This window comes from Danio rerio, chromosome 18, assembly GCF_049306965.1.
Source record: "Danio rerio strain Tuebingen ecotype United States chromosome 18, GRCz12tu, whole genome shotgun sequence".
NCBI classification, from domain to species: domain Eukaryota; kingdom Metazoa; phylum Chordata; class Actinopteri; order Cypriniformes; family Danionidae; genus Danio; species Danio rerio.
The window spans coordinates 54,030,001-54,044,540 of NC_133193.1; the positions used below are offsets into that span (position 1 = coordinate 54,030,001).

Below are 14,540 nucleotides of genomic sequence, written 5' to 3' on the forward strand. Positions count from 1 at the left end.
GCGGGACCGAGAGCGGCGCGGGCCCGATGGAGCGAGTGTGTACTAGTGTGGAGTGCCGTGTAGGAGCTGCGGATGGAAAGTTTTGTTCTGTGTTTTCCTCATGGTTAAAGTTGCTCCTCGTCCGCCGGGTTCTGCCTCAAAATGAGCGAGTTTGAGCCACTTGATCATTCAGGAAGTGTTCAGATCAAAGAAAGCAGCAGTGAAGAAACTGGACACAGAGGAGCATCAACACCTCACTGCCCACTAGTGTTCAGAAGTGTTACTGCAGACCCACAGAGACAGCAGCAGAAGTAAACCTGCACAGCGAGGCGTGTTGGATGCGCTGTGGGTCACGCAGGTCACACAGGTCACTTGACGCAGAAGTATAAACCAGGCTTAAGGGGGAGGACTGGACTGGGCCGGACTGTTGTAAATGGTAGTTCTGCTGTGGGGATGGTCAGTCTGGATTTGCTGTTCTGAAATCAGCACTGAGCTGAACACTGCTGGAGCAGATGTATCCGCCGCCTTTATTCTCCTACACTGATGTGGGTTTTGGGAAGCTGCTGGACGCCAGTGTAGCGGGATGAGCTGTCGGCTGTGTTTCAATACAGCTCTTGTGTGCTGAACACTGAGTAATCTGCAGTACAGTGTGCTCTGATGAAGGAGATCTCCTGTCAGTGTCATACAGCGGGGGGGAATATTCACCTGTGTCGGGTCTGTCTGGAGCATTGGTGCTGGATGTCTGACGCCGTCTCTATAATGGAGGATGTTATGGACTCATCTATAGCGAGTTCTTACCAGAGAGTTTCTGTGCTGTTCTGTTAGGGATGGTGCGCTGGGTCCCTCCGCTAGTGGCGACAGCAGTCGATGCCAACAGTGGGTCAGTGAGAAACCCAATGAAGCACTCCGGCCTGTGTGTACAGACGGACACTGTGCTGCTGGACAGTAGAGGCCCGTGTGTGTGTGTGTGTGTGTGTGTTCATTGATGATGTGTGTGCTTCATCTGCTGATTCCCGCTGAGCTGGCCGGGCTGTGTGACGGCTGATTGGAGGATGTTCTGGGGGCGGGGTTTGCGTGATGCACTGTGAGCTACTCAGCCTCCTGGGCGACAGGCTCGGGCCGGCCAGATACAGCCCTGCTCACACTGCCCGACGGTGGAAATGCAGCTGCTGTCTTTGGTCATACATGTGTCACACACACACACACACACACACACACACACACACACACACACACACACACACATACACACACACACATTATACACATCTGTGTCATGATGTGTCACAAAAACAGCTACACACACACACACACACACACACACACACACACACACACACACAAATACACACACACACACAAATACACACACACTTTCTCCTTCCTCTCACAATATGTTCCCATCTGTGTGTCCTGCATGCCTCACTCATTAACACCGGTGTGCGTGCGAGAGTGTGTGCGAGAGTGTGAGTGTGTGCGTGCGTGCATGCATGTGTGTGCGTGTGTGCGTGCGTGTGTTTGCATGTGTGTGTGTGTGTGCGTGCGTGCATGTGTTTGCATATGCGTGTGTGTGTGTGCGTGTGTGCATGTGTGTGTGTGTGCATATGTATGTGTGCATGTGCGTGTGTGTGTGTGCGCGTGTGTGTGTGTGTGCGCGTGTGTGTGTGTGTGTGTGTGTGTGTGTGTGTGTGTGTGTGTGTGTGTGCATGTGTGTGTGTGTGTGCATATGTGTGTGCGTGTGAGTGTGTGTGTGTGTGTGTGTGTGTGTGTGTGTGTGTGTGTGTGTGTGTGTGTGTGTGTGTGTGCATGTGTGTGTGTGTGTGCATATGTGTGTGCGTGTGAGTGTGTGTGTGTGTGTGTGTGTGTGCATGTGTGTGTGCGCGCATGTGTGTGTGCGCGCATGTGTGTGTGTGCATATGTGTGTGTGTGCGTGTGTGTGTGTGCATGTGTGTGTGTGTGTGCATATGTGTGTGCGTGTGAGTGTGTGTGTGTGTGTGTGCATGTGTGTGTGTGCATGTGTGTGTGTGTGCGCGCATGTGTGTGTGTGCATATGTGTGTGTGTGTGTGCGTGTGTGTGTGTGCGTGTGTGTGTGCGTGTGTGTGTGTGCATGTGTGTGTGCGCGCATGTGTGTGTGTGCGCGCGCATGTGTGTGTGCGCGTGTGTGTGTGTGTGTGTGTGTGTGTGTGCTGCACTAATGCTCTTCTGTCATTAACACACACTCCTCTGCGCCGCCGCTGCTGTAGTCTTCAGGGAATGTGTGGCTCACTCATGAGGAGATGGAGAGTCTGGCTGCGACGCCGCCCACGGTCAGTCACTGCAGTCTCTGTGTGTGTGTGTGTTTAACTCTTCACCATGTGTGTGTGTGTGTGTGTGTGTGTGTTATGTTCTGCACTGACTCGTGTCCTCACTCCACATGCTAACGCTAACCACAGGAGGATGAGGAGGGCAGCTGGGCGCAGGTTTGGACACTCTTCTCTCTGTTCTTCATTCATCTGCTGAATCACTCTCTCACAACACACACACACACACACACACACACACACACACACACACACACACACACACATGTCAGAACAGCCTATTCTCAGTCTTCTGCTTCACTGTGATTGTGTAGGTGTGTTCATCATGCAGGTGTTGTATTGATGTTGTGTGTGTGTGTGTGTGTGTGTCCGTCAGACTCTGGCTTATGGGGACATGAACCATGAGTGGATCGGGAACGACTGGCTGCCCAGTCTGGGTCTGCCGCAGTACCGCAGCTACTTCATGGAGTCGCTGGTGGACGCCCGCATGCTGGACCACCTGACCAAGAAGGACCTGCGCAGCCAGCTGAAGATGGTGGACAGCTTCCACAGGTGTGTGTGTGTGTGTGTGTGTGTGTCTGTGTGTGTGTGTGTCTGTGTGTGTGTGTGTCTGTGTGTGTGTCTGTGTGTGTGTCTGTGTGTGTCTGTGTGTGTGTCTGTGTGTGTGTGTGTGTGTGTGTGTGTGTGACCCTGACAGTGTGTGTGTGTTTGTGGCGCTGCAGGAACAGTTTTCAGTGTGGTGTGATGTGTCTGAGACGGCTGAACTACGACAGGAAAGAGCTGGAGCGCAGACGAGAGGAGACGCAGACAGAAGGCAACGGTGAGTGTGTGTGAGTGTGTGTGTGTGTGTGTGTGTGTGTGTGTGTGTGTGTGTGTGTGTGTGTGTGTGTGTGTGTGTGTGTGTGTGTGTGTTGTGTTAGAGCAGGCATCCCCAAACTTGTTCCTGGAGGGTCGGTGTCCTGCAGATCTCCAGCTCCAATCCTAATCAAACACACCTGAACCAGCTGATCAAGCTCTCACTAGGGATACATGAAACAGCCGGGCAGGTGTGCTGAGGCCAGTTGGAGCTGAACCCTGCAGGACACCGGACCACCAGGACCAAGACCCCTGCTGTTAGAGGGACAGCCATGAGTCCCCATAAACCACCAATACCAACATGTGTGTGACTGTCTATGTGTGATTTACATTGTGTGTGTGTGTGTGTATGTGTGTGTGTGTGTGTGTGTGTATGTGTATGTGTGCGTGTGCGCGTGTGTGTGTGTGTGTGTGTGTGTGTGTGTGTGTGTGTGTGTGTGTGTGCAGATGTGCTGGTGTGGACGAATGAGCGTGTGGTGAGCTGGGTCCAGGCGATCGGGCTGAAGGATTACGCTGCCAATCTGCTGGAGAGCGGCGTTCACGGAGCGCTCATCGCCCTCGACGAAACCTTCGACCACAACGCCCTCGCCCTCCTGCTGCAGATCCCTACACAGTGCACTCAGGTGAGCCCTAGGCAGTGCACTCGGCTGAGCTCAGAGCCGTCGGGGGTGTTTCCTTCAGTCTGTGCTGTGGAGGAGACCATGACTGACCACACGCTGTGTGTTGTGTTATTCTGTGCGTTTTCTTGAGGAGTAAGACGTGTGTGTGTGTGTGCAGGCGCGGGCACTGCTGGAGCAGGAGTACAGGCAGCTGCTGAGCGGTGGGACGGAAAGACGGCAGGAGGAGGTGTGTGTGTGTGTGTGTGTGTTTCTGCTTCTGTGTGTGTGTGTTTGATCAGTGTGTCCCGCTTCATTGCACTTCTGTATGTGTGTGTGTGTGTGTGTGTGTGTGTGTGTGTGTGTTCAGGATGATGATAAGAGTTTCCGGCGTGCTCCATCTTGGAGGAAGAAGTTCAGGCCTAAAGACGTGCGCGGTATGAGTGTGAGCGCGGCGGACACACTGCCGGCCAGCTTCAGGGTGAGCGCAGGAGACGCCAACACTGCTGCCCTCATCAACAGGAAAACACAGCTGGACGGTACGTGTGTACGTGTACGTGTGTGTGTGTGTTTGTCACTGTTTGTGTATGTCTGTGCTTGCATGATACTGTGTGTGTGTGTGTGTGTGTGTGTGTGTGTCTGTCTAACTCGTGTGCTGTGTGTGGCTGCAGGTGGTGTGAGTGGAGTTCAGCGTCTGGATGCGGCTGCCGTCAGGACCTACTCCTGCTGATCAGACCAGGTGAGCCGTCAGTGTACACACACACACACACACACACACACACACACACACAGTGGTATGTCCACTATGGTGGAAGTCTGCATTCCCGCAGGACTCGTCCAGATTTCTTGCAGCACAGATTTTCAGAATGTCCCCGCTGCGCTCATCTATGACTCAGGACACTGTTCATATTTCTGCTGCGACACACACACACACACACACACACACACACACACACACACACACACACACACACACACACACACACACACACACACACACACACACACACACACACACACACACACACACACACACACACACACACACAGTGCCGTCTGAGGAGTTTCATATTCAATGCCTCATGTATAAATAATATATAACTCAGTCCCCCTCTGCACTGTAGTATCAGACCCCTCTGTAAATGTGGTGCACTGTTAAGGGTGCAGGGTGATTTGGGACACAGCCCAGTGTTTGTTGATTGTTGTTTTTGTTGTGCAGGTGATCCGGCTGATCCTCCACACAGGGGCGCTCTGCTCTCTCGCTGTTACCGTGATCTTCATCCTCATCATCAGGGCTGTGTGTCCTCCGCTCGCTCTCGCTCTGTTTGACTTCTGATTTGATTCTGTCACTCGTGTAGTCTTTTAATCTTGCATTGTGCTAATCCGCTAGCTGTATAATTGAGTCTGTGCATTTGCTCCTCTTGTGTTCATCCTCCATCTCCTCCTCGCTGCAGGGCCGTGTGCGCTTCTCCTAGCTCTGATCCCGCTAGTGGCCCGAGTGCAGTGTGGATGTTTGGGTTGGTACGTGTTTTATATTCTGTGATACCAAAATGAACCCTTGAGAAGCCATACTCTGCTCATCACCATGAGGGCTGTTCTGGACAAACCTTTCTACAGATGATCCTAATGCCGGCTGATTTAGCCCAGAGCCTGCCGCTGCATTCCCTGAGTGTGTGTGCGTGCGTGTGTGCGCGCGTGTGTGTGTGTGAGTATGTGTGTGTGAGCGTGTGTTCTCCAGTGTTGTAGACGGACCAATCCTCAGTGGCCTCGACCTTTGACCCTGTTTTTACCACTGTACTGAAGCCTTATATTTGTAGCCGCTCCTAACGTCTGGCTGGTCTTTTATATGGTGTATATTATAAATCTGCCTTGATGTAGGACTCGTCCTGTTTCAGATGGTGTCTAAAGCGCAGGCTGGACTCATATCCCAGCCTCTCTTTATTTTAACTCTGGCTAGTCACTTCTGTACAATTAAAGTGGCGTTACTCTCTTTATATTGTCCTTTATTTAAAGAAAGCTCCTGTAATCCTCAATAATGTACAGTGCAGTACTGATCAGCTGTTTTTATCACCGTATTATTTATTGCTTTCATTTCAATAAAATACTGAAACCTATTTTCCACTGCCAATAAAATAATTCTTTACGAACACACGACTGCTGTGCTCTCTCTGTGTGTGTGTGTGTGTGTGTGTGTGTGTGTGTGTGTGTATCAGTCATTTGATCACTGATCAACTCGGCTAACTAACACACTGAAGAATAATAAATACCATTAATACACAGGAAAACAGATGAAATATACAGAATTATATAGTTTGTAATAATTTTATCATTATTGTGACGCAATCACTGGTTTAAATGCAAGTTATTTTTCTATTTAAGATGTTGGGCTTTAATAGAACTGTTTAATAAACCTGTTTTGTTTAAATTGATCAAATATATTCCCCGCATGCACAGAGAAATGAGAGAAGATGCTGATTATGAAGAGGCGGTGTGCTCAGTTATGCTGGGGAATGTGTGTGAGAGTCATGTTGATGTGGTTTTGGTCAGCTCAGCCTGATGATTGAGCTGATTGTGTTAATGAAGGTAATCAGACAACAGGCCTCAGCTGAAGAGTGTGTGTGTGTGTGTGTGTGTTTATCTCGCAGCTGCTCATCCTCCTCATGTCAGTGTGTGTGTTCTGCTTCAGCATGGGCTGTGTGTTGCTGTTTCTGCTGCTGGTGTGTGTCCCGGTGGTCCTCCCTCAGGGTCTCCGCTGCCTCTTCTGCCCGGTAACGTCGCTGAACAGCTCGTGTGCGCCGGTAGTGACCGAGTGTCCGGTGCAGGAGCTCTGCTACACCGCGGACGGCCGCTTCGGGCGCTCCTCCGTGCTCTTCCGCAAGGGCTGCATGTTGAGGGCAGACTGCAGCCGCTCCAGACACCAGATGATCCGGGGAAACAACATCAGCTTCAGCTTCTCCTGCTGCGGGGGACACTACTGCAACTCCCAGCCGAGAGCGGAGCCCGGGGGCCGGCTACTGCTGCTGCTGCTGCCCGCTGCTGCGCTCACCGCCGCCGGGGCACTCTGACGGAGAAACACACACACACACACACACACACACACACCAGACAGACGAATAAACACACACCAGACCAAACCGAGACAAACAAACAAACAAACTGTCAGCAGAGTGAACATACTGACACAGCTGCTCCTTCTGGCCGTCATCAAGCGGTCAGAGACAGTGAGCTGGACACGGCACACACTGAGCTCTGCTCTGCGCACTTCTACATGTTGATTTCTGTTTTAAATGAACTCATTAAACTATCGGAGAATTTTAAGTTGGTCTTAAGTGAACTTCACTCATTTACAGACTCCAGCAGGGTCTCTGTCATTTACAGACCCGGGCAAGTGGCATGAAGCTGAGCTCTGCACACACACCCTGAACCCTAATTACAACACACCTGATCAAAGTGTGCGTGTGTGTGTGCGTGTGTGTGTGCGTGTGCATGTGCGCGTGCACGTGTGTGTGTTGGACAGGAACTCTACAGTGCTGCGGCTGCTCTTGTATGAGCTTTGGTCTTGTTTGTAATCCAGACATCTCCAGATTCTTAAACCAGTCTCCTCTCCACACACACCAGCATCAGCCAGCTGAGCTGAGCAGAGGCTTTACTGCAGATCAACAGAGCAGAGATCTCCAGAGCCTTCTCATGCTGTAGAGAGGTCAGTGTGAGCCTAATGAAGACCTTCATTATTCAGCCGCACATGTCTACTGAAGGATACTGTGCTCAGTGTGGAGTAAATTATAGTTTTCACCAGGACATTTAAAAAGAGCAGTGATGATTTTCTTTTAGAGCAGTGAGTATAATACTGATAACATCATATTTTAATCCCATCACCAGCTCACACCCAATGCTGATGAATGCAGTCTGCTGCTGCTGCTCTTCATGTCCACACTGGCTCTGTAGCAGATGATCAATCGCTGTAGATCAGGACCTTTAATAAGGTGTGTGTGTGTGTGTGTGTGTGAGAATTTTCAGTTCAATCTTTATGTGTCTAGCACGTTTACAATGTAGATTGTGTCAAAGCAGCTTCACACAGAAGATTATAGTGAACTGAAACTGTGTCAGAGCATGTTTGTGTAGAAAAGTACATGACTGGGGGTGTGTTTGTGTCTCTTCTGCCTTTTATAATAATAGAAATTGTACACGTGTGTGTGTGTGTGTGTGTGTGTGTGTGTGTGTGTTTGATGGTAAAGCGCACATATAAAGGATGTTGGGTGTGTTGATGATCAGAGCAGCGGTAATAGCAGTCTGATGAGCAGCTTCATCATCACCCAACTGCAGACTGATCATCTAATCATGTATTGATCTCTCTCACTGTGTGTGTGTGTGTGTGTGTGTGTGTGTGTGTGACCTGCTGACCTTCAGTTGCTGACAGATGAGGATTGAGTGTGTGTCAGAATAAGAGCAGCGCTGAGAGAGTTAATGCAGAGATGATGAAGCCACAGCTCGATTCCTACACACACACACACACACACACACACACGACTCATATTCAACAAAAACACATTACAGCAGTGATCAGTAAATATTGTGTGTGTGTAGGGGCATTGTGTGTTAGCTTTATATATATATATAGTCCAGCTGCTGCAACACAGTACTGGGAAACACCCATTCACACACACACTCATACACTACGGCCAGTGTAGTTGATCAGTTCCCCTATAGTGCATGTGTTTGGACTGTGGGGGAAACCGGAGCACCCGGAGGAAACCCACACCAACACGGGGAGAACATGCAAACTCAGAAACACCAACTGACCCAGCCGAGACTCAAACCAGAGACCTTCTTGCTGTGAGGCGACAGTGTGACACCACTGAGCCACCGTGCCGCCCCTTAAATCTCAACAATAAACAGCGATTATTAAGAGTGAAATGCAGCGTCTCAGTAGACATTTGCCTGATTCTCCATCAGTGATGGGCTGAGCTGAGCTGAGCTGTGGGACTCCAGGTAATGCAAACCGCTGCAGAGGCAGCACACGGACACCAGAGGGCAGAATCTGCGAGGCGTTTCTCATGTCACCGTGTGTATTTTCAGCTCTAGAGGGAGGAGGACGTCTCTGATTCATGCACAGCTTTATTTTAATAGACTCGTTTAGCAGAGATCATTAGGTAACGCTGTCATTAATGACTTGTAGAAGTGGCCATGCGTTATAAATGACCCTGTGCGTCTGGAGTCCCCCTCTCGTCTCTTTTGTCCTTTTAGATTAAAATGGTTAGAAATTCAGTTTTTGTTGTATTTCAGGCCTGTGTGTGTGTGTGAGGGACACAGAACTAAACACTACAGAGAGGATTAAGTAGACCTTTTACCATTAAACTCAGAGGTAACTGCTCCAACATTCTTCAAAATACCTCCTGTTTAACAGAGGAGGGAAACTGATTTCACACCCGAGGGAGAGTAAAAGCTCACAGCAGCAGCAGCAGTGTGTGTGTGTGTGTGTGTGTGTGTGTGTGTGTGTGTGTGTGTGTGTGTGTGTGTGTGAACGCATTAAATAGTGATCCTCATCCTCCACTCCGCTCACTGAGCTCCTGCTGTCCTGAAAGAAAAGCAGCGGCAGAATTCAGCTTCCTCCTCAAAGGCCATGGGTGCGGGTGTCTCTCTGTGTGTGTGTGTGTGTGTGTGTGTGTGTGTGTGTGTGTGTGTGAAGGACAGGTGATGTACTGTCTGCAAATAACCGTTTAACCTCACACTCTTTATGCTCTCCCACACGTCACATCAAGGCTAAACTCCCCCTGTTGCCCTCAGCAACCACGCAAACACTCTTCTGTGCTTATTTCTGACACTGTTTTGTGTTGCTTGGCTACTGCGCACCGCTCGCACGAGGACCCGGATCTTGTGTTGCAGCTTCAGTGTCCTTCTGTACTGCTCAAGACGCCAGGGTTTGTGAACGGGGGAGCCAAATAACCTCGTTTCCCCCTTTGTCAGGTTCTTGTGCTGGCATTAAGTGTAAACCCTCCTAATGTAATGCAGTAGCTCTGCATGTCGTGCTCGTCTACAGAATGCTGGCTGATGTAAGAGCTCTCAGATGTGTGGATCAGCACCGAGACACACACACACCGTCAGTGAGAGGAGTGTGTTTCGCCGTGTAAACAGTCCATTCACATTAAATCATGCCGGACTAAATGAGGAGCCGCTGATGAACATGGACTGAGGCCTGCGTTTCCAAGGGCACAGAAGCGTCCTCGCTCTTCATCCCTCACGGCCTCTTCTGTCTCTGTCTGAGAGCTGATGTGTGGCGGACGGCGGCGCGGCGCGGCCCTGGGATCCAATGCCAAACGCAGATGTCAAAGGCTCTGTTACAACCTTGAGGAAGAACTTAATGAAGATAAAAATAATTACTGCCCCAAAGCCTCGTCCACCCCCTCCGCTGCCGAGACCAGATCTCCTGACCCAGTTTCTCTAATGGAGAGCGAGAGCGCCGTCTTCCTCCAAACTCACTTCAGGACAGGAAGATGACACATCGGCTTTAATCTGAGGAGGAGAGCAGAACAGATGAGCTCCTGCCGTGTGCAGACGACACGCTGTAGTTTTCTCACCGCACACCAACACGAGTGTGTGATTATGCGCTGGAGAGTGTCTCCATAATGCAGGACGGCCGCTATCACGTCTGGAGGAGAGGTGACATTGAACTCAGAGCTTCAGGCTGAACAGCAGAGCGGCTTTAAGCTCACCTCTACAGTCCTGCATGCCTGATGGTGGAACACACCCCGGTTGTCTTCAGGACAGAGGAGATGAGCTCCTACATGCATGTGGTTGTTGAAGGCACATATGTAAATTTCACGCTCAGATAATGATGGGAGGAGTCTAATCATTCAGAGCTGTCAATCATCATCTCAGGCGTGTATAACAAGCAGTCATTGAGCCGTGCGGGTGACGGGTCTTCCGGCATTGCTCCGCCTCTCCATTATTCCTTTCTTCAATATTCTATTCATCAGCTTTACGCGCCGGTAGAGTCTGGAGCTCACGTCGACTCTCAGGGTCGAGCTCCGGCACAGCAGACGGATTCACTGTTAGTTAGTACGACTGTTAGACTGATGAAGTAAAGCCATCTCTGGAGAAATCACACACACACACACACACACACACACACACACACACACACACACACACACACACACACACTCAGTGTTGAGTCCTGAAGCTCCGCTGTTCTCATTAAAGCGGGTAAATGTTCCCTCCGCCGCTCCTCTGCTGACTTTGATCTTCAGTTTAGCTGATGATGATGATGATGATGATGATGATGAAGCTCGTGTTGAACACATCTGTGGATTCTGGTGAAGGGAATTTGATTTGAGTGCAGAATCAGACTTCAAAGAGCGCAGATGCAGAGATGTGTGTAAATATCCTCGTTTGTCTAATTCATGTCTAGTTATGAGCGTCATTTAAGGCGTTTATTCACGGCCTGTTGGTGGAGGACTCACCGTGTGGCCTGTGTAGTCATATAGCAGCAGTGTCGGGGAAGTATTCAGTGGCATCACTTGACTATCGGGTCTCGGGTACGAGTAACGTGGACCTCAGGGTCTGCTGTTCTTGGGATCATTGAGGCTGCTGGATTCGGGGACAGAATTTGGCCACTTGATTATCGTAACCGTAAGACCATGAGTCTGCTGGATTAAAAGCACTGAGGCTGCTGGACTGGGTCATCCAGACTAGTACACTTAGATTGTCTGGGTACACTTGATTGGGAGAAACACTGGAACTTCTAGACTGGGATCCAGTAAACTATTCAGACCACTGAATTTGGGGCCGCTGTGGACTTTTCTTGGTCTAACTGGACTTTGAAGGGAACACTGGTGCTGATGGTGTTGGGACCACTGGGATCTTGAACATCTTGATGGTTGGGGAGTTTGTTAGACTGGAAACCAACAAACTTTAGACCAGTGGTCACCAACCCTGTTCCTGGAGAGCCACCATCCTGCAGAATTCAGCTCCTGCCCTGTTCAAACACACCTGAACCCAATAATCAGGAGCTGAAGCAGCAGCTGGTAGTTAGAGACAGGTGTGTTTGGTCGAGTTTCAACTGAAATTTGCAGAAAGCCACAGTAGATCTCCAGGAGCAGGGTTGGCGACTGCTGCTTCAGACTATCAGGACCTTTTGGGTTCCACTGGCCTTGGGGAAATAACTTGGTCTGCTGGACTCGGGAACACTGGGATCACTGGACATTGAACCTCGGGGTCCGCTGTTCTTGGGAATATTGAGGCTGTTGGACTTGGAACTACAGAACTTGAACCCATTGTCACCATCAGACTTGGGACCATGGGGATCCTTGGACTTGCAACCCTCCGCTGGGATGGTACTGTATGACACAACAGTAGCTTAACAAACTAAAGCTGCGCTCACACTGGAGTATGTGTGTGTGAAGTTCTGGAGTGTGGTGCTGCAATAAGGGGCGGGATTAAACAAGATGATTAGACATTAAAAAAGCGAGCCATTGGTCCAAATGTTACATTTCTGTCCAGAGAGGTGATGTTCTGATCTGCGATTGGTCTCACGCAGTCATGTGATGTGATTTTGCTGAGTTCACCGAGCTCAAACTTTCCAAAGCAGCGAACTGCCAAACCTGCCGCACGACCTTACGGTTCTGTTCTGACGCATTCACATGCACATGAGTGGAAGACTAAGAGGAGAAAAGGGCAGCGTGAGCGCAGCTTAACACTGCTTACATCAGGGATCCCCTCTCTCCAACATCTCCAAGCCCAGTCAAACACACCTGAGCTAATCAAGGCGATCAGGTTAACTACAGGCAGGTGTGCTGGAGCAGGTCTAGTCTGTGGGAATGCATCTGACCAGGAGCAGCGCTGGAGATCCTCCACACTATATCTGTGGGGACAGTGATGAAGATGCTTCATGATCTTGCTTTGGCTCTCCTGCGGGTGTCCTTGAGTTCTGAAGAGGCATTGAGGGGTTAGTAGAGCACTTGATGAGCAGCTCCTCGACTGTCTGAATGGGCTGAATCTGACAGAATGTGTACACTCTTTGTTCTTGTCAGCTAATGGAGTCAAGTAGAGTCTGTTAAACACGAGCAGATGTCCGGGAGTTTGGTCAGTCAGAGGCAGCTCTTCATTGCCTCTTTAGTCGCTCTCTGTGAACTCTGCAGGATAAGAGCACCAGGAAATCAGGCGATGGCGTTAGTCTGCTCTCAAACCAAATCATTTAGTCAAGCTGTAATGTTTGCAGCGTCTCAGATGGCTGGATCAATCCAAGGAGTCGAACACGAGAACAGACAGATGGAGAAAGTGTGAAGTGTGTGTGTGTGTGTGTGTGTGTGTGTGTGCGCGCTGGCACAAACTCTCTCCGTTTGAGAGACAGAGACAAGATGAGAAGGTCAGATTTTAAGAGAAACACTGACGTGCAGAAGAACGAGAGACACACAGAGAAAGAGAGCTGAGAGATGGCGAAACACACACAGAGAGAGAGAGGATTGAGCACAAAGAGGGTCCTGTGAGAGCGGCCGGGGGAGAAGCAGGAGGAGAGGAGCGGGAGGAGGAGGTGCGATCTCTGGGTGGAGAAACAGGGAATCCGCTTTGGGGGATGGAGGGAGACCAGAAGAAAAAGACAAAGGCAGGCTTGGCCGAAACACAGAGCTAAAGAGAGAGACAAATCACTAACACACAGACATATTAGAGTGATTGACAGAAACCAGGCAGGGAGGAAGCAGAGGAGAGAGTGAGCGAGCGAGAGGGAGGGAGAGGGAGGAGAGAGAGAGAGTGGAGGGCGGGCGAGTGAGTGAGCGAGCGAGCGAGCGGAGGGTATTTAAGTGTGTGAGAGGGGCTGAACACCAGCCTCTGAACTCCCCGTGTGTGAAGGGAGGACAGAAACACACACTCACACACACACACACACCTGTGAGACTGTGGAGCAGAGATGTGCACGGGTCAGGCCGTCCTGCTGCTGCTGGCGCTGAGCTCGGTGGGCGCTGTGGATTTGGGAGCCGCTCCGTCCGGCTTCTACCCACGCTTCAACCCCTTCTTCTTCCTGTGCACTCATCATGGAGAGCTTGAGGCCGACGCTGGAGCCGGAGCCGGAGAGGTGCTGCTCACCTTCCAGATCCAGGGGAGCCCCACAGCGTACGTCCCAGGACAGGAGTACCAGGGTGAGTACCCAGAACAGCTCACACTAAACTGCCCTCAAACACCAACAGAACCAACACACCTCGGCTCAGAGGAAACAGCCTCGATCTGAAGGAGACGCTGTGCAGAATGATGAGCTGCACATCAGGGTCTCTGCTCTGCTCGAGGACTGATGACTCCTGCTGTATCACAGGTCTAGAGGGAAACTCTCCCGGCGCTCAGTTTATTCTTGTTTTCGGACTTTTCGGTTCAGGTTTAGGGTGTTATGGTGGATAATTCTGATCACTCTTTACTCCTGTAGAGCTTTAAACACTGTAGAGCGGATCAACATCGATGATGAAAGAGAATATATATACGGATAACACACATGCTGGAGCAGTGGAGGATGATGATGATGAAGGACTGATCAAACCACATGCTCTACAACACCACGGTGTTCATCAATATACATGTGCTTCCTTCAGCTCAGCCCTGATTTATCCACTGTTCCAGCATGTGTGTTACGCAGCGGATGATGAATACACACACAACATAACACAACAGAACAGTTTACAGCATCTGCTGGGTCTATAGTGACTGTCAGTGAATGAGAGGTGGAGTCCGCAGATGATCAGGGTCCGGTGGCTGCGCTGCGCTGCACTGCTCTGTCACCAGGACCAAGGTCAACAGATCAGGCTGATGATGCTCTGTGCGCTCGCC

General features: G+C 50.4%; 3 protein-coding genes across 56 annotated transcripts in view; all 3 read left to right on the forward strand.

Annotated features, from left to right (window-relative positions):
- ppfia1 (PTPRF interacting protein alpha 1) overlaps positions 1-5,878 on the forward strand; it is a 20,379-nt gene extending 14,501 nt beyond the window's left edge. For 16 of the 43 annotated variants that reach the window (XM_073928698.1, XM_073928702.1, XM_073928706.1 and 13 more), the window contains 9 exons: positions 2,224-2,286; positions 2,413-2,439; positions 2,657-2,832; positions 3,003-3,100; positions 3,583-3,758; positions 3,913-3,981; positions 4,102-4,270; positions 4,403-4,470; positions 4,951-5,878. In XM_073928698.1, the coding sequence (XP_073784799.1) occupies positions 2,224-2,286; positions 2,413-2,439; positions 2,657-2,832; positions 3,003-3,100; positions 3,583-3,758; positions 3,913-3,981; positions 4,102-4,270; positions 4,403-4,461 (837 nt within the window). In that variant the 3' untranslated portion in view covers positions 4,462-4,470; positions 4,951-5,878. 43 annotated transcript variants of the gene reach the window in all.
- Positions 5,879-6,396: 518 nt separating this feature from the next.
- bncr (bouncer) lies at positions 6,397-7,049 on the forward strand. Its single transcript, NM_001365726.1, has one exon. It carries the CDS (start codon positions 6,419-6,421, stop codon positions 6,794-6,796), a length of 378 nt encoding a protein of 125 aa, NP_001352655.1. The 5' UTR covers positions 6,397-6,418; the 3' UTR covers positions 6,797-7,049.
- A 6,266-nt stretch (positions 7,050-13,315) lies between these two features.
- The window catches only part of reln (reelin), a 74,524-nt gene continuing 73,299 nt past the window's right edge, over positions 13,316-14,540 (forward strand). For 11 of the 12 annotated variants that reach the window (XR_012393559.1, XR_012393560.1, XR_012393561.1 and 8 more), the window contains exon 1: positions 13,552-13,864. Coding sequence is in view for 9 of the 12 variants with exons in the window: in XM_073928795.1 (XP_073784896.1) it covers positions 13,636-13,864 (229 nt within the window). In the remaining 3 variants the exon portion in view is untranslated. 12 annotated transcript variants of the gene reach the window in all.

Bases quoted from the DNA above. Each gene is read 5' to 3' on its own strand.
- bncr (NM_001365726.1), top strand. From the start codon at position 6,419: ATGGGCTGTGTGTTGCTGTTTCTGCTGCTGGTGTGTGTCCCGGTGGTC.